The following is a 27,234-nucleotide window of genomic DNA, read 5'->3' as shown; positions in this document are numbered from 1 at the left end:
TTCTTTGTTTTGTTTTTTGAGATGGAGTCTCACTTTGTCGCCCAGGCTGGAGTGCAGTAGCACGATCTCGGCTTACTGCAACCTCCAACTCTTGGATTCAAGCAATTCTCCTGCCTCAGCCTCCCGAGTAGCTGGGATTACAGGCGCGGGCCACGACACCCGGCTAATTTATGTATTTTTAGTAGAGACAGGGTTTCGCCAGTTGGCCAGGCTGGTCTCGAACTCCTGACCTCAGGTGATCCGCCTGCTTTGCCTCCCAAAGTGCTGGGATTACAGGCATGAGCCACCATGCCCGGCCCATTGTTGTTGGTATTCTTAAAGAAACAGAGCCATGAGTGGTTAGTAGACAAATAGTTTATGCAGTAAATAACTGTGGTTACAGTTCATTGTTGTCAGCAATACAGCATTTTCCATCACAATTATAGGTGAAACAAAACCTCATGAAGTAGTCATAGCACATTCATGCTAGTGAGGGCATATTACAAAGCAATGCACGTGCATTATAGGGGCAGACAAAACTGGGGAAGGGCTATATTTTCACTCACCTCTGGTTAACTTTGTGTATTTTGTCATTAAGACTTACATTATGTTTGGGTCAAACAAAAAACCCAAAGAGATTTTATAAAAGTTTACAACCATTAAACAGTATTGTTTAATCCCACAAATGGATAAAGCAAACTACTATAGCTCAACAATACACAAACCAGGACTAAAAATAGTCAATCTATGTATATAGCTAGCTACCGTACAATAGATATTGAATATGCTGAGTCTTTACAAAGGCATTGACTATTTTAGACAAGCAGGTTCCAGAAATACACTTGTTTGTTTCCAATGAGAACTAACTGTAGTGCCATTTCAGTTGAAGACTATGCACTCCTCAGTGTCAGACGTGAGGATAAACAAACTAGGGGAAGGCAGAGGAGGGTTAGGAGGGAGACCTGAGCGGACTCTTTGGACAGCTCAGCATTACTTTCTCTGTGCAGATCCAGACCTGGTTCACAAAGTAGAACAAAGTGTATTGAAATTTTTGGCCCTCAAAAAGGGCATTTGTACAAAGTCCCATACTTACAGCACAGATTGAATGGTAACTGAGTGCCTCTCAAAATTAACTCTTCTATGTTAGAAGAAAACTCAGGGCCAAAGGTTAATGGAAATCAGTGTTTGAATTACTGTATAAAGATAATTTATTCCAAAATAGAAAAAAATGAATTTTAGAGAAGTATTCTCCTGGAAACTAGCAGGGGATGGGCAGAGAGAGAGAGAGAGGGAGAGAGAATCATGCTATGTGTTTTATTACTTAGAAGAAGAAAAGTTTTGTAGACCATTTCCATAAGGCATCTGTCATTCTCCCATACCTGGCACCTTAAGAGAGAGTGCAATGGCTCGATATTACCTTTGAAAAGGCTTCTTTTCCTTTGAGTTGTCTTACAGAAAGGGTGCCCTGGATTGACCATGCCACTCCGGGGTCACACTTCTCCTTTAGATCAAAATGAAAACAACAATAAAATCACAAAAAGAAGAAAAAAAATCAGAAAAGCTACAAAATTGAAGGCCTCAACAGGCACAGACTTCCTATGAGGTCAGAAAATCAGTGAAATAATTAAAATTACAAAGCACCTCTTGCAAAATACACTGTTTCTTGAAAACCACACAAAACGCTTTATAGTAACCCCTGCTGAGTGCTTAGAAGTAAGTATCCTGAAGGACACATGCTTAGTCCCATGAAGGAAGCTTGATTTTATTATCAAGGCAGCCGAGGGGGTCCCAATGCTTCTTTGTTATTTGCTGTTTTATAATTACAGACAAAATGGAAAGTCAAGAAGTGCGTAGACCTCAATATAAAGAAAATGTTTCTCTAATAACTAGGAACCATGCTGTATTTATGTATTCATAGTTGTATAGCTCCATTTGCAGATTCTTGCAGATGAGTCACTAACACTGACACTTTTTACACAAAATCCCTTTTGCAAGGACATATTAAATTTAATAGGCTAAAGAGAACTTATGCAATGTAATGCTTGAAATTGTACACATGATAGCTGTGCAGTGGTAATAAAGAGGCCTTGAAAAATTGTTTTTGTCTATAAATTACTACTGCCCTTTAGAAATAAAAGCTCCCTCACAACCCCTGAGCTACTTCCCTGTGACACACAGTGCCACAAACCTCATGGTGAAAATTCAGTGCCAAACCTAGCTTAAGATGAGTTTTGTACATTTGTTTCTATACAATCAGGAAAAAAAGAGATACAATTTGTATCAACAAAAGGTCATTTCTGGTCATTTGAGGCATTGCTCCTAGCCGCTTTTGGTTCATACCAAAAAGAAGAATGAGAGGAGAATGACAATCGTTTTTAGTAAATCAGAAATACATATGCTGCCTTAAAAAATATTTTCTGTATTGGGAGGAGCTTACACACTTTTTGAGTACTAAATATGAACATGTTCAAGACAAATTGTAGGTGACAAGATGAATCTTGTGCTTCTCTGTAAATTGTACAGCTAGTGGATAGTGTGGTGCCATTCATGATCTTGGTAGGAAGATGAACTAACTGGCACATAGGCAGTAGCATCATCTGAGATTGTCAAATACCCTGATTTAGACACGGGTCCGATTTAGAAAGTCCAAGAAGTTGAAGGTATGAAATGGTGTTTGTGTGAAATAGCAAGCACTGCAGTGGCAACTGTCACTCTGTGGATCTACCTGATAGAAAATACTTTTACTCTTTTTCAATATGCTGGGGTATATGAAGATCAGAGGATAGGAGATAGAATGTAAAGCTGTGGTTAACTCAAGTGAAACATTGGTTAAGATGCAGTATTGATCAACTTGGACAGAGACAGAAAGCCAGAAAGCAGCATGCAAGCCATTGTCAAACCACCAGAAACAACCCTGACTACAGCCTCACATTCAGAGTGTTTCACAGTAAGAAACATTTATAGGCAGTGTCACACCTTCTCATGAAGAAACAAAAGGCCAAGGCCCGGCCTTCTCAACTTTCATGAAAAAACGATCATAGAAGTTAGCAAGTTCCAGCTCAGGAAACAGTGAGCTGATCATGGTTGGAAATATTGAAATATACAATGGATTCAAAAAGGGAATTCGTTCAGTGCAGCTTAAAAAAAACAATAAACACCTCTTCTAGAGGCATTTAGCTATGAAGTTTTCCACCCTGAGCAAGATACAAGTTGCGCAAATGGTGTCGCCCAAACCAAAAGTCCTGCCTTCTAATAACTCATCTAACAATTATTTAACAGCAAGTGCACTCTTTGCATGGATTTAAAGTGCATAACTGAGCCAGCTATTAGTAAAGATGCAGTATCCCCTTTTGGAAACTTCCTTTTTCCACAAAGAAAATCCCCTGGTTTTGTTTCCTAGAGAAATTCTGTTCCACCAATGGTTGACCTTATTACCCAAAGGGTGGACAGGAAGAGAAAGTGGATACATGGCTGTGCACTGTCCTCCATTACATTTCATCCAATGATGTTGAATACTGCATAGGTCAGAAGTCCAAAGAGCATCCAATAGTCCCTCCTTGAGTGAAGCTTTTTTATTCACCATTTAATGCCACATGGGTTTGGCCATCTCTCCTGGGATAAGGGAAGTGGATTGTGGTAGTAAGTCCCCTGGTCCTTGTCAAACTCTTCTGAGCTTGTGTAGCACACACATACTATGCTTGGAACTTGAGCTTAACCATCAGTTTCTCTGCAGAAGACTGCAACCTGATCCCTAATTTGCTAAGGTGAAGAGACTTGGAAGGTAAGAACTGTTAATAAATGTTGGCAGGTAAAATGTGCAAAGGAAACAGAGTTGCTTTGCTCTGGTGCCTAAGAAAGCAATGTTCAAATATTGCCATATAATTTCACTCTCATAACTAGTTGAAACTATGAAATGTGACTTAAAATCATCAAGTCAGATTAGTGACCTATACAGCTATAGATGGACTGTGTAGAGCCTACCCTCTCATTATCACTATATAAAACGTTATACAGAGATACACATACATCTCAAACCAAATATATATATTCATACATGCAATATAGTTGTTAATAATAGATTTAAAATATAGTTCTAGAAGCTTCAATGTGACCCTATAGCTTCGTTAATAAAGATTGAATGATCAGATATCCATGCAATAAAGTATGCATTTACTTTTAAATAGCTTTAAATATTTCTATTAGAAAAAACCTAAAAGGTTAATTCAACATATGATCTGATCCTGATGCTTTTGCTCTCTAAAATTGGATATATCATCCATACTTTGTAATATAGAATATGTGACTATGAAAACTCTGGTAGGCTGGGCGCAGTGGCTCACACCTGTAATCCCAGCACTTTAGGAGGCTGAGGTGGGCGGATCACTTGAGGCCAGGAGTTTGAGACCAGCTTGGCCAACATGGTGAAACCCCGTCTCCACTAAAAATACAAAAATTAGCCGGGCATGGTGGTGCAAGCCTGTAATCCCAGCTACCTGGGAGGCTGAGGCCATAGAATCGCTTGAACCCTGGAGGCGGAGGTTGCAGTGAGCAGAGATAGTGCCACTGCACTCCAGCCTGTGTAACAGAGTGAGACTCTGTCTCAAAAAAAAGAAAGAAAAAAGAAACGAAAAGAAAAAAAGGAAAACTCTGGTAATGGAATCCTCTGGGATTTCTTACATCTAGACCTCTCCCCCTGGGTTTTGTCCTCCATTACCTGCATGGTGCAGTGCAAAGGGGCATGGGACTTGGATTTAGAGGACTTGGGTGTGTGTCTTGAGTTAGTCATTTGCTAGCAGTGTGACCCTGGCTAGCCACTTAATTTCACTGACCTTCACCTTCCTTCTCTATAAAAGAGGTTGTTAGTAAGACGTACCTCACAGGGTTGTTAAGCGCTTAAATGATATAAACACTCTGTAACTTGTAAAGCGCAACACAAATTATTAGTTACTATAATTATTGTATTAGTGTATTATTAGTATTAATATTCATATTTGTATAAAGAAATCAGTACTATGTCATATCAACGTGCAGCCCTAAGCTTAGCAACAATCAAGGCTGCCAGTTGCTGGGCATCTGCTGTGTGGGGATTCTTCTCCATCACTGCAAGGACGATGTTAGAAGGGAAAATATTGCAGAGGTTCTTGTAGGTCTGATACTGGTGCTCTGGGATCATATGCTCCCTGGAATCATTGCACATTCCAACCCAAGGATTCCTCCAAAGCTGCTCCATCTTTTCAGGCACACTCCGTACCATGACTGGCTCATAACATGGTTGCATGAGGCTGTTACTCAAGGGATAGGAGTGGTAGCCATAGGAGTCAGTTGCACAGGGCAGCGGGTCCCAGCTGGCATGCTGTTCCCGGCACAGGGGAGGTCGTCTTTGCCTCACGGGGTTGCTCTCATAGAGGCGGGAGTCAGAAATGCTATCCATCCGAGTCATCACCAGGGCACGGCCTGGCTGGGGGGTTGCCCCAGGATGGATATTGGGAGGCATGGGGTAGTCTGCAGGACAGCTGGAACGTGTTCCAGTTGATGGGTGCTGGGCATGCAGAGCTAAGTGGGGGACTGACTGTTTGTGGGGGCCTTGCTTAGAATCCTCTGGGCCATAGCTCTGCACTCGTGTTAAGGCTTCATGGTAACCATGAGGAAAAGGCTGAAGTCGGTTCTGGGATGCTGAGCGGTGCAGCTTCAAATTGCCTTCAGGATGGGTATCAGCTACAGCCAAATACACGTTGTTGTAAGAGGAATAGTTGTCATTCCTGGTATGGCTCACACGGCTGTCAGAACAGAGGTTAGGATTCCGGGCATACACCCCCCGGTCTACTTCAGCCATGTAATACTCTCGGTTGTGCATGCTGTTGATGTTCAGTTTGGAGAAGTCACCTAACATTGAATAGTAGCCATGGTCCCCCATGGATTCAAACTTTGGGTATTGCTCAGCATAGCTAATAGGGGTCCCATGGCTGTTGGTAACCAGGATGGGAGGATACTGCATGCTGGCCATATGCTCCAAAGAGGCCTTCTGGTGGGGGAAATGGGAGGATCCTGGCACTGGGCTGCTGGCCGAACGGGTGTTGAGTGCACCCACTGCATGGCTTTTGGGGGGTGGGATTGTGGGAACACTTAGGGCAGTCACCAGCGAGGGGACAGAACTAGCCTCAGGCTTACGGGCAATGGACAGCCATTCCTCAGGCTCCACAGCCACAGACCGGATGCTGGGATCTGATTGGCGCTTGGGGGCCACACGTTTGACCTCTGAGGTTATCTCACCTTTGGCACTAGATATCCCTGTGCCACACTTGGCCAGGGTGCCTTCACTCATAGTTTTCACTGTGGACAGTTTGGCACTGATGCGGAGCTCATCAGCCACCGAACGCTGGGGTTGGTTGGCCCGCTCCGGATGGTAGTATTTGCACTTGTGGCCGTAGGTGCATTTTTTGCCTGAAAAATAATGCCTTGGGGTAAGACTCTCTCTCAGTGATGGAACCCTCTGTGCCAGAAACTGTTGTAATAATCTGGTCATTCAGGTTAGGGTTTTACTGTTTGGGGTAAAGGCAGAAAATTAACTGTCCACAAAGATGAGAGACAGACAACACCAAGGAGGCATCATACACTGTGATGGGAGAGAGAAGGTGGAAAGCTATGGAGAAAATTGCAGCATAAAAGCTAAGAGCTGGCTGGATGCGGTGGCTCCTGTCTGTAGTCCCAGCAATTTGGGAGGCTGAGGTGGGTGGATCACTTTAGCCCAGGAGTTCGAGACCAGCTTGGGCAACATTGTGAAACCCCGTCTGTAAAGAAAAATACAAACAAAATTAGCTGGGCATGGTGGTGCACGTCTGCAGTCCCAGCTACTCAGGAGGCTGAGGTGGGAGAATTCTTGAGCCTGGAAGGTCAAGGCTGCAGTGAGCCATGATCATGCCACTGCTCTGCAGCCCAGGTGACAGAGCAAGACCCTGTCTCAAAAAAAAAAAAAAAAAAAAAAGCTAAAGCTGAGCAGTTGAGCAGTTTTAATTTTTCGATAATGTACAACTTTGCCTAGGCATAATCTGCATGCTGAAGCAGTGTAGAGTAACAGAAAGCAGCATAGTGCAGTGCAAAGAGCACAGGTTTGGAGTCCAGTCAGATCTGAATTTCAATTCCAGCTACGTCCCTTACTAGCTGTGTGACCTTGGTAAGTGACTTTATTTTGTGAGCTTCATTTTCCTCTTCTGTAAACAAAGTTCATCATCATGCCTATATTATAGGGTCATTGTAAAGATTAAATGAGATAATGAATACGAAAGTACTCTGTGACTTAAATGTTAATTGAGGACAAAAACCAAAACACCCCACAAAACAAATGATCATCCAAAAAAACAGACATTCAAAGTAGCCTCAGATCAAGCAGCCCATGTCGCAATGTTAGGCACACAAATGTATCAGAGGGACTGGGGTAAGAGCATGAAACACTCTAGAAAACTATATTTATTAAAAAAAAAAAAAAAACTGGAAAGGGGCCGGGCATGGTGGCTCATGCCTATAATCTCAGCACTTTCTGAGGCCGAGGTGGGTGGATCACTTGAAGTCAGGAGTCCGAGACCAGCTTGGCCAACATGGTGAAACCCCTATCTCTACTAAAAGTACAAAAATTAGCTGGGCTTGGCATCATGCACCTGTAATCCCAGCTACTGGGGAGGCTGAGGCAGGAGAATCGCTTAAACCCGGGAAGCGGAGGTTGCAGTGAGCCAAGAGTGCACCACTGCACTGCAGCCTAGGTGACAGAGCGAGACTTTGTCTCAAAAAACAAACAAACAAAAAAACTGGAAAGGACAGATCTAAAGGAAAGGTTACTATTAATTGAAAGAGGGTGCAGTCACCTGCCTGAGACACATGTTCATCTTAGGGCCAAACTCAGTTTTGGTATTGCCCTTTCTACTTCCACAGGCCATATAGATTTCTTCATTTCCCTGCTCCCAGCAACATAGTTCAGGACTTAGGCAGCTAGAACACATGTGCTATTGTCACAAGTGACAACCAGTCTTCCCTTCAATTCTAGCTACCTTTTCCTCATTCAGTTTCTAAGATTTTTCTTTAAATACCTAACAGTGTACATGCAGACACAAACTTTAACTCAAAGACAGTGGACAAGCCAGGATTTCCCATTTGAAAGGGAAACCTGGAAGGGAAAAGTGTTCACAGAATCCTTATGTTTCCGGTGGTACAGAACTCAGTTTTGTATGTAGGTACTCACCATAAGGACATGGTTGCTTCTTATGCTCAGGAACAATGGGTCTCTTTCTTAAGAAATTTTCAAGGCTTGGGCCATGGCGTCCTAGTGGATCATCTGGAGGCATAAATCTGAAAGCAAGTAAGCAAGAGGTGACTGTCTTCCTTTCTGTCCCCTACTCCTTACTAGGAGTTCAGATTTTCATTACCTCTTGCCTGTACTGTTGTCACAGCCTTCTAATTGCCCTTCCTGCCTCAAGTCTATCCTCTGCTAATCTAGCAGTTCTTCCCTTTGTTGCCACTTTATCACATAGAAAGGATGATTTTCCCTGTTCATCATTCTTCCATGAACTACATGTTTGAGCCATGCTGGCATGTCTGCTGGTTCCCCCAACATGCTACCCACTTTCACACCTTCATAACTTTATTCATGATGTCCCCCTCACCTCTCATGCCTAGCAGCCCCCTTTCCTCCATCTGTAAACTTGATCTGAAATGTCATCTCCTCTGGGATGCCTTTTTCTATTACTTCACATAGACAAAGCAATTTTTAAAAAACAAATTTTAACTGTAGCTCTTATAACAAAACATTGTGGTTGTCTCTTTCGCTCCTCCACTACACTTTGAGTCCCTTAAGGGTGAGTCCTTTTCCTTATTCATCCTTTTATCTCTGTGGCAACTAGCAAAATGTATGATACACAGTAAGTGTTTGGTAAATGTTTGTTAAAATGTAATCTATTTCTACTGATAACTTGGTTATAGGCCTACTGGAAAGAAACGCACTTGTCATTCACAAAAGAATACATCAGCAACCGCTCCTCTATAAACTTCTTCCATTCTGGCTTTTCAACTTGAAGGTCTCGGTAGTTATCATTGGACACAATGATGCCATCAGAATCAAAAGCCAGTTTGACTATGAACCGGTCATCATAGCAGACAACCCTCCTGCCTTGGACTCTTCGGGATGGTGTGAAGACAAGAATCTTTTCCTTCTCCAGTTTTCGTAGAATATCTTGATCTGTCAAAATATGATCATATGCCACAGGGCAGAAATCATCTTCGGAAATTAACAATATTACCCCAATATTAAAAAGGCAAAAGTTGGTACTGGATGAAGATATTATTTGCCCTTAGAGGGAAAGTAGGCCCTGTTCCTGGCTACGATATCAATCTGGATTATGACCTTAGGCAAGTCATCTTCCTCTTTGGACTTCAGTCTTCTTTTTGATAAAATGAAGGAACTGGATTCAATGACATTTGAGTTTTAAAAACTACCATGAAGAGTGAGAGTGACACTGATATCTTAGCATTCTTGATGCTTGTTTTGCCCTTTGGCCAAAGCACCAGCTTTTTGGTTGTTGATTTCTAACAGGGAAGTACTGAGGATGTGTCTGCCAGGAGGAAACTAAAGCATCTCTCCTAGGGACTTACATTTTTGCCTTCTGCCTGAGGGAAGGCCAAAACTAGGGTGAAACATCAAGATATAGCAACTGAGTGCTGACCCCCTTTCCTTTTGGTCGCCTAGTTGCTGAGGCAAGAAAGCCTGCTGGCTGGGCTTGAGCAGGGCTAGGATCTATTCTCAGACTGAGGCTCAAGAGCCTGTTCAGCAGAGGGCAAATAGCTTCACACACAGCTCAGACAGCCATTCACGGGACTTTCTCATTAGGCACATCAGGCAACAGCTGATGCTCAGAAGACTGTTGTAAATGAACGTAGAGACCCCTCTGCCATTAGGACTGCGTCATGACTTTTGAAAACCTTAGGCATTTTTGCTTTCCTGAGCCCCTTCCTCCATAAGAAATGTTAAATATTGGCTGGGCATGGTGGCTTATGCCTGTAATCCTAGCACTTTGGGAGGCTGAGGCGGGCAGATAGCTTGAACCCAGGAGTTCAAGACCAGCTTGGGCAACATGGCAAAACTCCATCTCTACTAAAAATACAAAAATTAGCCAGGTGCGGTGGTACGCGCCTGTAGTCCCAGGTACTCAGGGGGCTGAGGTGGGAGAAAAACCTGAGCCCAGGGAGGCAGAGGCTGCAGTGAGCCATGATCACACCATGGCATTCTAGCCTAGGTGACAGAGTGAGACCCTGTCTCAAACAAAGATAAATATTAAATATTGAAAATTTCATTTTCAATTGCTTCGGTATAAAGCCAAGGATAACCCAGCTAGATACAGCATTATACATGCATTGCTATTATATTCAATTTTTTCTTCTGATGTGAGAAGAAAATAAAATTAAGACATTTCCATGGGACCTTAGCAATATCATTGGCCCTAGGTGCCAGACCTACTGTGTCTCCTGGATAAGTTGGCTCTGACTGCTGTGGGACTTTTCTTTCTCTCTATTTTATTCCCTAATTTGCAGACCCCACAATCACTTCTTTGGTACGGAATGAGATCCATTGTCCACCATGGTGTTTTTACTGTCTTGAAAACTTAGTCATGCTCATAACCAGATTCATCTCCCTTTAGTCGGAAGTCATCTCCCTTTAGTCGGAAGTCTATGGTCAAATAGAAAAGCACTCCTTTTTTTAAAAAACTATGTGCTTTATCTTTTGCCGAATTGAAGTTTTCTTTATTTAACTGTCAGATGCTACAAAATAATGATGACTTTCTTTGAATCTTTTTTCAAATATATGCTTAATAAAAATACTTTAAATATACTTAACAACTTTGAAAAATAAATATCTAAATTGGGACCATCCCCAAACTATCTTTCCAGATTTGCCTCTAGATGCAAAGAAATGTCTTATTTGACACAGTACCTGTAATTGGTGCATCAGGGCGGGATTGCTCCTTTCTCCATGCAGGCACAAATACAGTAATATCTTTATGGCCTTTATCTAGAAACCAATCCACAGCAAGTTGTATTCCTCTGCAGGAGAATTCTTCTTTATTCCCATGGCTTTAGGAAGATACAGAATAAGAGGAGAGAAGATTGATAATAGATAGCAAAGAAATATCTGAAGCAGGCTTTTTCTTAGTACCAAGGTATTAATGATAGACATTTACATTATTTTCCTTCTCTCTCTCTTTCTTTCTTCCTTTTGCTTCTTTTCTTTTCTTTTTTTCTTTATTTTGGCCTCACTTTGTCACCCAGGCTGGAGTACAGTGGCACGATCTCGGCTCACTGCAACATCCACCTCCCGGGTCCAAGTGATTCTCCTGCTTCCACCTCCTGAGTAGCTGGAACTACAGGCGCGCACCACCATGCCCAGCTAATTTTTGTATTTTTAGTAGAGACGGGGTTTTGCCATGTTGGCCAGGCTGGTCTCGAACTCCTGACCTCAGGTGATCCGCCTGCCTCGGCCTCCCAAGGTGCTAGAATTACAGGCATAAGCCACTGCGGCCAGCCATGACATTTACTTTCTTGATAATGCCAAGTAACATGCTTTTTAAAGAGCAAATCAAGATATTTTTATGTAATTATTACAAATTTGCCATTATTATTACAAACTTCATTCAAGGCCACAGATGGTTAGTAACAACTCCCAATTTATTGCAGCCCTGATGGCTATCTCCTATCACTAGTTCCATTTTCTCTCTTCTCTTTCTGTTTCTCCTACCACTTTCTTTTCAAAGATTAAGATATTCACAAAAAATGAAAAAAGTAAAGGTATCACCAGAGGTTTAAAGTTTATATAGAGTATTAATCGGGGATAAGTCTTAAGCACATATATATTAAGCTTCAAAAATAACATCGACAGCGAAAAAGATATGCACATAAATGCTCACTGAAAATTCTTATTACATATATCCATTTAATACAATGCACCAACAAAAATCATATTCATGAAAATTTTAAGATGTAGGAAATGCTCATAATTCTGAAAGAGAAAAGAAAAAATACAGACTATATATAATGTAACACCAATTTTGTAGAAGAAAACCTATGTATAAGCTTAGAAAAAATATGAGAAATAAGTACATCGAAATATTAATAAATATTGTTGTTCTGTGTGAGAGGGTTATAAGTGATCTATTTTCTTCCTCTAGTTCCAAAATATCCTCAAAAAATCAAGTATTTCTGGCTGGGTGCGGTGGCTCAGGCCTTTAATCCCAGCAGGTTGGGATGCCAAGGTGGGAGAATTGTTTGAGCCCAGGAATTTGCGACTAGCCTCGGCAACATAGCGAGACCCCATCTTTATTAAAAAGAAAAAAAATTCAAGTATTCTTTCTATAATCAGAACATGATATAAAGGAGAAGAAATTCTATCAGAATTACTTATAGGAATAAACATTGTGAAAACTTAAAAAGCCAAACAGAATTCATTTAAATAGAAATTGGAAGAGGGAAAATTTGCAGATAAATTGGGAAAAGATGCACTAGATTTGTGCCTCGTTTGGCTGTGAAAATTACGATCTCTTAGCATGGTATCTAGTGCTCTGACATATACATAAATCACACTAAATTATAGTTAATTAAACAGCTTGGATGGTAACAAATGGGCATACATGTACCAATTCTACTACAATCAAGTGGCTATTGTCTGTTAAGACTGATCAGAAGAAAATAATTGTTTTGTTAGAAGGCTAATTAAGACAATGTGATGGGGCTTCTCGCTTTGGATTCCTCACCTTCTCACTGGCACTAGCTCACTCAACTACAACAAAAATGAACTCCAACGTATTGTTCCCTTTCGATGAATTCATATGTAATATCCAGGGCCTCATCAATTCTTGTACTGCAAGACTTCCCACTGTCTTATCACTCTTGAGGCAAATTGCAAAAACTTATTAAATGCTTTTATTAACATTTCCAAGCACATGCTAATCATGTTTAAAGCTCCCCAGTGAGTACCATAAAACAATTATACTACTCAACTGAAAGTTGAAAGCACTTAAGAAACAAAAGGAAAATATATTTAGCTGTCAATACACTCTAAGGTAGCCTTAGAGATAACTACCACTGACTCCTAAAAAGTTGAACAATGGGGAAATTATGCAAGACCACACTGCTTAAAGGGTTAATATTGGATGAACTCTGGAAGAGAAGACATTCAGTTGTGAATTTTCCCACTGCTACAGTGCTGGTAAGTATAAAGAATAACAGAACTTGGGAAAATTATCAGAATTGCCATTAGAGAGGATTTGAAGGAAAGGGATGGAATTTCATTTGGCTCTGCAGTGCTATGATCTTCTCCCAAACAGTCTAAGTCCAGAAATAAATATGAGAGTAACATTTGCTGTTAGATACTGCAACTTTATATTTTATTTATTTATTTATTTATTTATATATTTTTTGAGACAGAGTCTTGCTCTGTTATCCAGGCTGGAGTGCAATGGCACCATCTTGGCTCACTGCAACCTCCGCCTCCCGGGTTCAAGCGATTCTCCTGCCTCAGCCTCCCGAATAGCTGGGATTACAAATGCACGCCACCATGCCCAGCTAATTTTTGTATTTTTAGTAGAGACGGGGTTTCACCATGTTGCCAAGGCTGGTCTTGAACTCCTGAACTTGTGATCCACCCGCCTCAGCCTCCTAAAGTGCCGGGATTACAGGCGTGAGCCACCACGCCCAGCCAACTTTATATTTTATACTGCCAAATTCTGTGTTAAAATTTTTTTTTTTCAGCCTTGGCAACATGGTGAGACCCTGCCTCTACAAAAGATTAGCTGAGTATGGTGATGCACACCTGTAGTCCCAGCTACTCGGGAAGCTGAGGCAGGAAAATCACTTGAGCCCAGGAGTTTGAGGTCACAGTGAGCTATGATCGTGCCACTGCACTCCAGCCTGGGTGACAGAACAAGGCCCTGTCTCTAAATATATATACATATAATCATTAAAAATGTAATATATGGTTATAGTATAAAATGTGGAAAATACATAAAATATAAAGAAAAAAACTCCAAAATCCAACTGTTTTACTACAATCCAGAGACAAACACTGTTAATATTTTGATATATTTATGTTCTGATATCAATTTCCTAACATACTGAGAATTATGTTAAGAAAAAATGTAACATACCTATAGCATCCCATTAAAATATATTAAAAATATGCCATTGAAGCATTTCATGAGGCACACCAAATGCCCAATAAGAATCAGAAGGCACTTTCAACATTTATCAAGGTGGCAATGAATACCTACACAACAGCCAAGTATGCAAAGTTTATTGCCCCCCAAACATTTAAGGAATGAATAATTTAAAAAAAAAAAAAAGAGGAAAATAAAGTAAAGCTTTTCAAGTGGCTTGTTTTTGCTTAAACCCATACAATGTCCTTTTGCAATCTAAAAAATGCCGAAAACCCTGGGACCTGCAAATTCACAGAGTATCTTGGTGACACTACAGTTCACTTTGTCTTGTAAACTTGCTTAGGAACCTCTCATGATCCAGGTTCCCAAGCCAAATTCAGCTTAGCAGATAGGTCATTTGCCCCACCCTCTGCAGTTGTTTTCTCTGGGGTTCAAATGTTTGGGCTTCTCCTAGACTTAACAAAGAATATGGTTGTATTTACACTTCAAAGCCTTAATTCCTCTGAAATGGATTTCTCCTCCCAAAAGAGACAGCTCTCAGAATGAATGTACGCTTTAGGATCTTAGCATATATCAATCAGTATGTGGACCGCAGGTGCACTACTACTGCAAATGTTAACCAAATGCTGCTAATGGCAAACGAAGCACCATAATTTTTTCTTTTTTTTTTTTTTTTCCAGACGGAGTCTCACTCTGTCACCCAGGCTGGAGTGTAGTGGCGCAATCTCGGCTCACTGCAACCTCTGCCTTCTGGGTTCAAGCGATTCTCCTGTACAGGCATGCCACCACCACATCCGGCTAATTTTTGTATTTTTAGTAGAGATGAGGTTTTGCCTTGTTGGCCAGGCTGGTCTCGAACTCCTGACCTCAAGTGATCCTCCTGCCTCAGCCTCCCAAAGTTCTGGGATTACAGGTGTGAGCCACCAGGCCCGGCCCATAATTTTATTTTATTTTTGGAGACAGGGTCTTGCTCTGTCACCCAGGTTGGAGTGCAGTGGCGTGATCATGGCTCACTGCAACCTCAACCTCCCTGGGCTCAAGCGATTCTCCCACCTCAGCCTCCCAAGTAGCTGGGACTATGGGCATGCACCCCCACGCTGGGTTATTTTTTGGTATTTTTAGTAGAGATGGAGTTTTGTCATGCTGCTCAGGCTGGTCTCGAACTCCTGGGCTCAAGCCGTCTGCCTGCCTTGGCCTCTCAAAGTGCTAGGATTACAAGCATGAGCCACTGTGCCTGGCCAGCATCATAATTTTAATGCAGGATAATCCAACAGGCTGAGAAACAACAGACATTAACATGTAGTTTGTCTAAGAAATACCAATCTCACCATAAACTTACAGCTAACTAATGAGGAAAACAAACCAAATTTAGATGAACAGTAATAACAAATCCATAAGTAGACTACAGCGCTGAACTTTGAGCATGTGAAATGTGATTGCAGAATAAATGGGACTCATCAGTAATTTACTACTCAGACAAAAGAAAAAGATGCTAACAAGGACTCAACTGGCAATTAAAAAAAAATTACATGGTCTACTCTGCACTATTTTAATATGCTCATAACAATAAGGTTGCACGCTATTTTTTGGCTCTATTTAAATCATGCGAGATGCCTTTAATTTAGCAAAGTAACTCATACAGGAGATCAAAGTTCATTTTCCTGTCAGTATAATAGCTTGCTACTGACATAGACCAGATATGTTGAAACTAATTATCCAAGTAATTAATCTCTGCATTATTCCTTAAAAAGCGAAAGAACCAGAGTGTCCTTCGTGATCAGCAATCCTTGAATAGAAGTCCAAAGAGAAGGAAGATATTACATTACCATGAAGCCAAAGTCCCCAATAATGCCTTAGGTTCTTCTCAACCTTAACTCCGAAACACAAAACCAGACCAGAGCAAAAAAAACAAAACAAAACCAAAAAAATGGTAGGCCTTGGGAATCAGGTCCGATCTAGGGTGTGCCGGGTGGTCTGGTTTGGTGACAGATTGAGTTGGACACATCCCAAACTCCTTCCCCTCAAGAATCACTCTTTCTTATGCCTGTTAGGAGGGGAGCAGAGACACCTTTGGCCTTTTGAACACAGACATTATCCTCTGCTTTTCACTGGCCCACTGCATCATTCTGATTGCTGTAGTATTGTGTGCAGGCCATTTAACTTTCTTGTTACTAATCTTTTGGTTTCCCCTCATTAAAACAAAGGAGCTGTCTAGCCTGCTTTACGTACCTTATAATTATGATGATGTCATGATTTTAAAAAATTGAAAAAGGAAATCTGTAAATGCATTCTCTGATACTAGCAAATATGCCATATATATATATATATATATATATATATATATATATATATATATATACATATTTTTTTTTTAATAGGGTCTCACTCCGTCACTCAGGCTGGAGTGCAGTGGCGAGATCACTGCTTACTGTAGCCTTGACCTCCCGAGCTCAAGAGAACCTCCCATCTCAGCCTCCTGAGTAGCTGTGACTACAGGCATGTGCCACTATGCCTGGATAATTTTTGTATTTTCAGTAGAGACAGGGTTTCGCCATGTTGCCCAAGCTGGTCTTGAACTCCTGGGCTCAAGCAATCCTCCCACCTTGGCTTCCCAGTGTGTCGGGATTATAGGTGTGAGCCACTGTACCTGGCCCAAATATTCTTAATAACACTAATAGCCACATAATACTGTGTGATATTATGAAAAGAGAATTGGAGTCAGATTAGTGTTTTAATTTAAGCTTTGTAAGCTTGGGTAACCTTGGGTAGTTACTCAAACTCTCTGAACCTGAATCTCTTCACCTGCAAAGATGAACCAAATTAGTTTATTCTTATAGGGTCTCCAGTGGGGATTAATTCACATATGTAAAAGAATCTGGCACAGAATCAGTATTCGTAAATGTTAGCTTGTTTCATTTCATTCATTTGAAGTCAGAGGACTTAAGTTCGAGTTCTCACTTTACTGCTTACTAGCTATGTAAACTCAGGGAAGTCACTTACCTTTGCTGAGCCTTATTTTTTCATCTGTAAGATAAAGTTGATGTGAGGATTAAACAGGACTATATACTAAAGTGTATTTCCAGATAGTCTGCTAAGCATTTCCTGTATACAGCAATGGTACGGTTCATGACTTTCTCCCATCCTCACTCTCTCATGTCTCTGTGGGAGCACCCAATACCGTGGGAAAACAAGGCAAGATCCCTGCTTTCAAAGACAATGGCATAATCTAAGTTAAAACTTGCTAGACTAAGGCTTTCACTTTGCTCTGATTGCCTACTGTCTAGGGATTCTAGTGAGTCCATCAAGCAATGATAGACTCAATAGGAAAAAGGCTCCTGATTACTGGGGTTTTTTAAGCAAGGCTGGATTACAATTCATTTGAGAAATAGAAGAAGGGATTCCTATGGCTCTCTGACACAAAATTTAAAAAATGATATGAGAGAGTATGGAATAAATTATGAAGGCACTATAGGTACTATGTTAGTCTACTACTGCTGCTGTAACAAATTATCACACATTTAGTGACTTAAAATAGCACCAATTTATTCTCTTACAAGTTCAAGAGGTCAGAAATCTAAAATCAAGGTGTTGGCAAAGCTGTGTTCTTTCTGCAAGCTTAAAGAGAGAATCTGTTTCCTTGCCCTTTTCAGCTTTCTAGAAGCCACCCACATTCTTTTTTTTTTTTTTTTCCTGAAACAGTCCAATGGGTGAGAAAGGCCACCCACATTCTTTGGCTCATAGTCCCTTTCTTACGTCACTCCATCTTCTTGTTTCTGCCATTCCATCTCTTTCTACTTATTCTGATCTTGCTGCTTCCCTCTAATAAAGACACTTGTGATTACATTAGGCCCACTTTGATAATCCAGGGTAATCTCTCCCATCTCAAAAACCTTAATCACATTTGCAAAGTCCATTTTACCATATGAGATAATGTATTCAGAGATTCCAGGGATTAAAATGTGGACATCTCTAGGGGGCTATCATTCAGCCTACCACAGATATTGTAGTTCAGAGATCATCATTGGAATCAGAAAAATTAGGAAGTTCTTTGTGGAGATGGTGCATTTTGAAGGCTATGAAGATACAAAGGAGGCCACTTCTAAGTTGGGAAAAGACATGAACACAGGTAGTGGGGATAGAAATCAGCATAATTTTCATGGAGACCATTAAAGAGATAGATGTAAATGCAGTAAGCATGAGAGATGCAATCAAATAGGAGGAGGGACAGGCCAGATCACAAAGAGCCTTAAAGCCAGGGAAAAGGATCAAAATTTTGTATAATAACAGTTGAGAGTTACTGAAAGTTCCTAAGTAAACCCCAAAGTGACTTTATAAAAGGAGCATTTTCAGGATGGTTAGTCTAGTAAAGTAGGGGTAGGACAGCAGACCACAAAAGGAACAAAGCTGAATGGCTATGTCTCCTCTGAAGCATCATCACTGATGTTGAAGCTGCCTTTAGAACACCTGAAAACAAGTTGGCAGCAACTTCAGTGGAGGAAGAAAAGGCAAGGGCAGGATAATTTTAGTCTCTGGCCACCTTCAGAAACACATGCCACAGTCAATAGCCATGCTCCTCTTATAATGATTTGCAAAGGAAGAAAATTTCTATGAGCTCAGGGCAGTTTTTTAAAATGAGAGAAAAAAACATACCAGGCTTACCTCATTGCCACATTACTTCCATCAATGACAACTGGCCTCAAATTGTCACTGTTATCTATTTCATCTTCAAGAGACAATTCAGGGCTTGCAATCTCTCTGGAGCTGGGCCCACGAGGCACTAACAGACTCAAGTTGATCTGCCCTTCTGAATCACCTTTGTTCCCAAGTCTGACAAGTTCTGCCAATACATCATTAATAAGTGATTCGGGGCCCAGCTTGTTTAGCACTGATTGAATCTGTTCCTCTGCATAGCCCAGCTTTAGCGCAAACTCCATCTTAGCTTGGTATTCCTTCTCCAAGTCAAGTTTACCATCCTGTAAAATGCTGCTCTGGGAGAAACTTGGACGATCTAGGCAGGGTGATCGACAGAGCTGGCGGTGTGGCTTGGAGTGCATCTCCTTTTTCTTCAACTGACCATCCCTAGGTTGGCAGCTCTTGCTGTTGTCACTACTCTTAAGGCTTATCTGTTCAGGGTCACTCTCAGAGCTCATCCACTCTTCAGAATCAGCATTGCCCTGCTCTGTGCTGTCCTGCTTAGGCTGCTGCTTCTCTTCCTTGGAGGCACTCTTCTCCATTTTTGGTGTCTCTACCTCAGCTGTGGCCGTCATCCCGTTTAGTGGGTTGTCTGAGGTCTAATCAGTTCTTTTTTTTTTTAGCCTGCTTGGAATCCACATGCAGTGGCATTCTTTTGTAGTAAAATGTCGTGGTAGTGATGGTGCAAGAGTTTGACTGTGTGGTTTGGTATGTTCAGATGTTACCAGTCCCTACAAATAAACACACATACCACATCATATTTAGTAAACTTTAGGAAAAGCATTTTAGAATACAGAAGTTTCTTCTTAAGAAACTACAGGTTTTTTGGCATTTGATTTTTCTGCTTACAACTTACATTAAAGATAAAGAGTCCCTAATTCTATAATAATTCTAGACATAAAAATTTCAGTGGTGGTAATAATGCTGTAATTCCCGCACCCCACCCCCTCCTGTTGCCCCCCTACCCCGCCCTGCGACATGGACACAACAGCTAAAGTTATCTGCTTATCACAACAATTTGGAGAAAGAGAAACATCATATTTCAACAAGGTGCAAGAATATATATATATATATATATACACATACATATATATATACACACATACATATATTTCCATGGAAAGACTCTCTTTCTTCCTTTCTGCCAGGAAGTGTTTCCAGATCCCACACCATATCCTTCTTGCTAAGGCTAAAATCCACTCCTGAAAAGCACATGCGGGCTGGGCACAGTGGCTCATGCCTGTAATCCCAGCACTTTGGGAGGCCGAGGCGGGCGGATCACAAGGTCAGGAGATCGAGACCATCCCAGCTAACACGGTGAAACCCTGTCTCTACTAAAAATACAAAAAATTAGCCGGGCATGGTGACAGATGCCTGTAGTTCCAGCTACTCAGGAGGCTGAGGCAGGAGAATGGCGTGAACCTGGGAGGTGGAGCTTGCAGTGAGCCAAGATCGCGCCACTGCACTCCAGCCTGGGTGACAGAGCGAGACTCTGTCTCAAAAAAAAAAAAAAAAAAAAAGAAAGAAAAGCACATGCTCTCCAGCATTCCTCTTACTCTTTACAAAATATCAGGAACCCCATCTACTAGGGAGACTAGAAAACCATTAAAATTGCTTCAGACAATGGAAGCAGGCTCTAAGGGTTAACAGAGAGGTGTGTTTCAGATAAGAAAGGGTGTGTGTGCACTTTCCTGAATGTGTCTGAAATCTCTTTTTTAATTGTAATTGATAAACAAAAGGAGAAAAGGATAAAATCAGCTCAACTTGCAAGAGAAACCAGAACATAATAAAAAGTATTAATTACGAAGAGAATTAGGGACAATTTTTTTTCTTTTTTTTTTTTAAGACGGAGTCTTGCTCTGTTGCTCAGGCTATAGTGCAGTAGCGCGATCTCGGCTTACCACAACCTCCGCCTCCTGGGTTCAGGCGATTCTCCTGCCTCAGCCTTCCGAGTAGCTGGGACTATAGGCACATGCCACCATGTCCGGCTAATTGATGTATTTTTAGTAGAGATGGGGTTTCACTATGTTGGCCAGGCTGGTCTCAAACTCCTGACCTCGTGATCCGCTGGCCTTGACCTCCCAAAGTGCTGGGATTACAGGCGTGAGCCACCTTGCTCAGCAAAAATTTTATTTCTAAACTCCTTCTCTAACCTATCTCATCTGTCCCAGCAGGTTTCAGTTCTAACCTGGCCTAAGTGTGTTCTTTCCTTTGAGCCTCAGTTTCTTCATATGTAAAGTGAGGATATTGATAGCTACCTCATTGGTTAATTGTAAGGATTATATAATATATGTTAGGAAAATGCTTAGAAAAGTGAAGAGAACACAATAGTTTCTGAATATACATAAAGGGGGTAATGATACAAGCATGGGTTTGGTTTTCTTTTTAAAAGAAGACTGACAGTGAGATAAGGCTATAGACCCGTGAGCACTGATGAGGTCTTCAGGCAGAAGCTGTGCTCACTCATCTAAAAATAGGCTACTGGCTGGGCACGGTGGCTCATGCCTGTAATCCCAGCACTTTGGGAGGCCGAGGTGGGTAGATCACTTGAGGTCAAGAGTTCGAGACCAGCCTGGCCAACAAGGCGAAACCCTGTCTCTACTAAAAATACAAAATATAGCTGGGCGTGGTGGGGGGTGCCTGTAATCCCAGCTACTTGGGAAGCTGAGGCAGGAAAATTGCTTGAACCTGGGAGGTGGAGGTTGCAGTGAGGTGAGATCACACCACTGCACTCCAGCATGGACGACAGAGTGAGACTCCGTCTCAAAAAATAAATAAATAAATAAATAAATAAATAAATAAATAAAACCAGGCTACTTATGTGACCAGTGTGCTAGAGATTTCTAGTTACACCTCAATTCTGTTTCTTTTTGTGTGTGTGAGACGGAGTTTCGCTCTTGTTGCCCAGGCTGGAGTGCAATGGCATGAGCTCAGCTCACTGCAACCTCCACCTCCTGGGTTCAAGCAATTCTCCTGCCTCAGCCTCCCAAGTAGCCGGGATTACAGGCATGTTCCACCATGCCCGGCTAATTTTGTATTTTTAGTAGAGACGAGGTTTCACCATGTTGGCCAGGCTGGTCTTGAACTCCTTACCTCAGGTGATCCACCTACCTCGGCCTCCCAAAGTGCTGGGATTACAGGCGTGAGCCACCACACCCTGCCTCGATTCTGTTTCCACAAACAAGAAAAACCTCTAATGGTTTGAAGAATGCTATGGATAACTGCATGCTTACTTTAGGAATCACATTTGGAAACAGAGCCAAATGTAATCAACATCTCAGAAACGACATTCAGTCAACATATAATGACTCCTGGAATGATTACATTACCATTTGCGACTTTAAAAATTTCCCTTAGTGAATTAGTCAACACATAGACACCAATTTCCTTATAAGTTCCACATTTACTATCTGACTTACAATTTATTTTCTTCAGAATAATTTCTAGTGTACACAGGATATTGAAATATTTCCCCTGGATTTATTCAAAGCTTCAAAATCACTTAAAACCAACTGTTTATAAGATTAAATGTATATTTTCTTGGCAAATGGGAGGTACCTATAAAATATAAGCTAGACTACTCTTAGCTAGTGGACTAGCTAGTATGAATGTTAGATAGTATGAATGTTTATTTCATACTATCAAATATTTAGTTCTGTCCAAATTGTCATTGGTGTGAATAATTTCACCATGCTTATGTAGACATACAATAGCAAATTTAAATTCAGGGAAAATATCACAAACATAGGAAACCCTTATTGAAATTACTTATTATTATGGAAGTTTCCTACTCAATAACCTAAAGTAGAAGAGAAATAAGTGGCTTAGCAGAAATAAACTCGGATTTCTCTTTCAAAACCTTAAGCAAGAATATCTGAAGTAAAATGTTGGTGATCTTTCCTAAAACCTGTGTAAGTGTGAAGGTGTCATGTGTTTGTCTATGTGTGTGTGTTTCTTTTATAATGCAAAAATCCTTGGGACAAGATAGCAAGAGTGTGTTTTTATTCAAAAGAACAGTCCCTGAGTGCCAGAGACTGTGCTAAGCCCCAGGGTGAGAAAGATAAACCAGAACCAAGCCTGTCCTCAAGAACTCAACCAACTAGTAAAACATTGGCTAGAAGTGACCCTAGAAATGCACTTCTATAGAAGATGAATATTTCAATTACAGTTCAAGCTGGGATACTCTTGTGAATGAAGGGAGTGTTTACTAATAGTTATGCAAGAACAACAGGCATAAACTAGGGATGTCTCAGGTAAACCTGGGTATATGATTGGTCACCTAAGTTACTTGCAAATTTTCATTGACATACAGAAGAGGAAATACTCAACTCTGTCAGGGTGGGAGATAGGTGTGGTGGTTGAAGAGATTAGGAAAGAATTCAAGAAGCATATAATATCTAGTCATCTGCTGACATTACTTAATTAATTCATTCAAAAATATTTATTTAGTGCCAACTATGCACCAGACAACATGTTAGAAGCTGAGGATATAAAATAAGATGAGGACTCTGATCTCAAGGAGCTTATAGCGATGTGGTGAGGAATGGGGAGACAGACAATAATCAAATAATCATATAATTCATAATTATAAACTGGCTAAGTGATTAAGCATTAAAAAGCACAGGGAGCTATGAGTTGAGCCTTAAAGGAAAGAGTTAAAATTTGCTGGGCAGGGAAGACTTTTTAAAATTACAAGTATATGAAGATTAATATGATATAGTGCCCTAGTCAACACCTCATGCCTAATATTATTGGCAAGGAGTAACAAATGAAAGCATTGAAGATGGCTAAAGCAAAAGAGTCACTTTTGCTCAAAAAAGAAAGGTGATTGGGAAGAAAAGTTTCAAAGATGTTGTTTTAGCTTATGACGTGTTAAAAAGGGTTGTTGGCTGGGCACAGTGGTTCAAGCCTATAATCCCAGCGCTTTGGGAGGCCAAGGCAGGAGGATCGCTTGAGCCCAAGATTTGAGATCAGCCTGGGCAACAGATGGTGAAACCTTGTCTCTACAAAAAAATACTAAAATTAGTCAGGCATGGTTGCACAGGCCTGTAGTCCCAGCTACTCTGGAGGCTGAGGTGGGAGAATGGCTTGAGCCCTGGAGGCAGAGGTTGTAGTGAGCCAAGAGGGCACCACTGTACTCCAGCATGGGTGACAGAGCCAGACTCTGTCTCAACAACAACAAGAAATAGAATTGTTACCTTTTATTGTTACTGTTTGAAAAAATCCACAAATGAATGCATTAAAGACTGGCATACTTTGGAAAATCACATTAGTCAGATGAAATTATAGAACTGGATGTAATTTGTTTTAAGAAGCTAAGAGCTTTGTAACCAGATAGCCACGTGTGGAAGATACAGAGCTTGCCTATAACTTGTTTAAGAATATGATCAAGCAAATGATTGCAAATTTGCATCTGAATCTAAAAAAAGCAGAGAAACATATGCAGGCAAAATCTGCTAAAAGTGACCTCGAGGAGGAATTTCCACCAAGAAAAAAAAGATCAAAGTCTTCTACTTTCTTTTCTCTCCCACTAATCTTTTTATGAGGAAATACAACTTATTCAGCTTGCATTTGCATAGAGAAATTTTCCAAGATGAGTCTTCAGGTTCTACTAAAAACTTGACTTCATCTTTTCCAGAATCTGCCAAATGACATCCTATACAGAGGCAGAAACATCTGGCCATTTCTAGTGAGCCAAAACCTTTGGAAATGTTCAAGAAAGCCCATTAACCACATAGAACAGAGTTACCCAGCAGTAATCAAGTCAAGAACAAAATAGTAAGTTCTCAATTATCTGCAGGTGGCCAAGCCACTTGTTATTGTGTTTTGTAAATGCATGTTTTGATAGAGACTTAGGGATGCCTACTTAGACAGCTGCCCTTCCCGCCACTTCTAGCAATTTTTTTTCATGAAAGGCATTCTCAAAGAAAATACACATATCAAAAATTATCTGCTGTGTGGGATTTCTGGTGGGCCCAGATAATTGAGAAATGACTATAGTTCAATCATCATAAGAATACTAAGCTTTATTTTCTTGGTTTCTCCTCTGAACTGGACCACTGTTTTTAGAATTACTTTTTTTGTTAACTTTTATTTTAAGTTCAGGGGTACATGTGCAGGTTTGTTACATAGGTAAACTTGTGTCATGGGGATTTGTTGTACAGATTATTTCATCACCCAGGTATTAAGCCCAGTACCCATAGTTATTTTTCCTGATCCTCTCCCTCCTCCCATCCTCCACCCTCTGTTAGGCCCCAGAGTGTGTTGTTCCCCTCTATGTGTCCTCAAAGACCTAAAGACAGAAATACCATTTGACCCAGCAATCCCATTACTGTGTACATACCTAAAGGATATAAATCATTATATTATAAAGACACATGCACGTGTATGTTCATTGCAGCACAATTCACAGTAGCAAAGACATTCAACTTAAATGCCCATCAGTGATAGACTGGGTAAAGAAAATGTGGTACATATACACCATAGAATACTATGTAGCCATAAAAAAGAATGAGATCATGTCCTTTGCAGGGATATGAATGGAGCTGGAGGCCGTTATCCTTAGCAAACTAACATAGGAACAGAAAACCAAATACTGCATGTTCTCACTTATAAGTGGGACCTAAAGGATGAGAACACATATAATTAGCTTCTAAGAGAACAAATTCAAATCTGTATCGTATCAAATAATCACATTTTACTTTAAAATGGCAAATAAAATAAGTTATAAAACTTCGATAACAGTAATAATATATAAACAATCATTTACATTTGCATTACATCTTAGAGTTGCCTAAGAGCATTCACATATATGCTCTCAATAGAGCCACATAATTACCTACACAATCCAGTTTTGAGATGTTATGACTTATATAGCCCATCTCCAATCCCCTGTGTCAAGCACATCAGCTAAAGAAGTTACACAAGCCCCTGAAAGAGCTATAAAGTAAAGGCTTTCTCAGATACTTTGGAGATAAAAGAGTTTGAAAACTTTACTGATTCTCAAAATGAAAAGGTTCACATAAAGGCACTCTGAGAAAATTGAAAATTCAAATCTTTCCATTTTTATTTATAATAAATAAATCACATGCAGGAATTATATCATAAAGGAGGTAAAGATTGTTTCTTAACCTCCAACTATACCCATCTGTTTGTGTGCTCTTGAATAGTTTATAGGTAGTAACACTTAGCAAAGAAACAAGTCTAAGAAAGCATATTTTCTGTGGTTTGTAAAAATGGGATTTCCCTCAAGCAATTAGAGCACTCTTGTCAGCCTATCTGGTTTTACATTACCGTCCAAACAAAGTTGTTTTTTATATTTTACCTTCAATGCATTCTCAAAATGATACATGTCACAGCAAAAACTGTCACAATCAGAGCTAAAAACAACTGAGCTTATTCAAAATTTAGGATTTCATTTCAAAGGAGACCCAAGAGCTTTGTATGATTAAACTACGTCAATTCTTGTCCTCCCACTCCCGCACCAAATGTTGACGCTTTAGACAAAATGTTTACAAAAAAGTAACAGTCTGTTGATTTTCATTACTCATTCATTTTTTTCAGGACTTCAAGCAAAGTAGACACACAATATTTTGATTTCAAGACCCATTATTCCCAGGTTTTGAACAGGGGCTCATTTTTCTGCTACCTTCCACAGTCACATGTTCCATTAGAAAGGACGTATGTCTCCAGGATATCTAAAACATTTAGTACTACACACACTCTGTTGTCCAAACTAATTAAAACCACATTGTTAAATGTAACCTCAATTTATACTTGATTCAATCTTCCCCCACAAAAACATTTCTAGTGCTTGACACTCCAGAAGGACAAGAAAACTGTAGGTTACATACTTACTATTTTCTTCTCTCTACATAAAGAAGGTCTAGGAAAAGATCATTTCAAATTCATGCAGAGAAGCTGCATCGTATGCTACAGGAGACGGTCTCTGCTAGAGTAAGGGTTCAGTGAATGTGTGTTCTCTGGCCATTAGTGACAGCTGAGGAGCTGTTATGAAAGTGGCTTCTTCAGAAAACACACCCACTTCTATGATTCATTGGTGAAGTTTATTTTTTTTCTCTCTCTCTCCTCCTCTTCTGTCTTCTTTCTCTCCTCCGTCTCTTTTTCTTTTTGTGCCACCTATCCCCATCCCAAGACCCTTAGTCAAAAGCTATAGGGAAATATGGCTATGTCATTCTATAACTTATAGTAAATTGGAAAAAAAGAGTGCCTTTCTTATGACTTTCATAGTGATAAATATATCTTGAGCATCTCATTCAGTTAACAACACTGGGCTTGATCTTTCTTGATTCTCTCCAATTTAACTGCTTTGTTAAATGTATGGAATAGAGTACACCCTATTTTCTCTCTTTATAAT

At 40.5% G+C, this 27,234-nt stretch overlaps 1 protein-coding gene across 7 annotated transcripts in view; it reads right to left on the bottom strand.

Moving 5' to 3' along the window:
• Positions 1-339: 339 nt before the first annotated feature.
• The window catches only part of ZC3H12B (zinc finger CCCH-type containing 12B), a 459,035-nt gene continuing 432,140 nt past the window's right edge, over positions 340-27,234 (bottom strand). For all 7 annotated transcript variants that reach the window (XM_054544659.2, XM_054544661.2, XM_054544660.2 and 4 more), the window contains 5 exons: positions 18,825-19,588; positions 10,952-11,091; positions 8,968-9,202; positions 8,210-8,316; positions 340-6,420 (listed from right to left, as the gene is read on the bottom strand). In XM_054544659.2, the coding sequence (XP_054400634.1) occupies positions 5,000-6,420; positions 8,210-8,316; positions 8,968-9,202; positions 10,952-11,091; positions 18,825-19,432 (2,511 nt within the window). In that variant the 5' untranslated portion in view covers positions 19,433-19,588 and the 3' untranslated portion in view covers positions 340-4,999. The remainder of the gene's footprint in view (positions 6,421-8,209; positions 8,317-8,967; positions 9,203-10,951; positions 11,092-18,824; positions 19,589-27,234) is intronic.

This window comes from Pongo abelii, chromosome X, assembly GCF_028885655.2.
Source record: "Pongo abelii isolate AG06213 chromosome X, NHGRI_mPonAbe1-v2.0_pri, whole genome shotgun sequence".
Taxonomy (NCBI): Eukaryota; Metazoa; Chordata; class Mammalia; order Primates; family Hominidae; genus Pongo; species Pongo abelii.
Note: the sequence above shows the minus strand (reverse complement) of the source record. Positions and strands in the feature narration are given on the sequence as shown.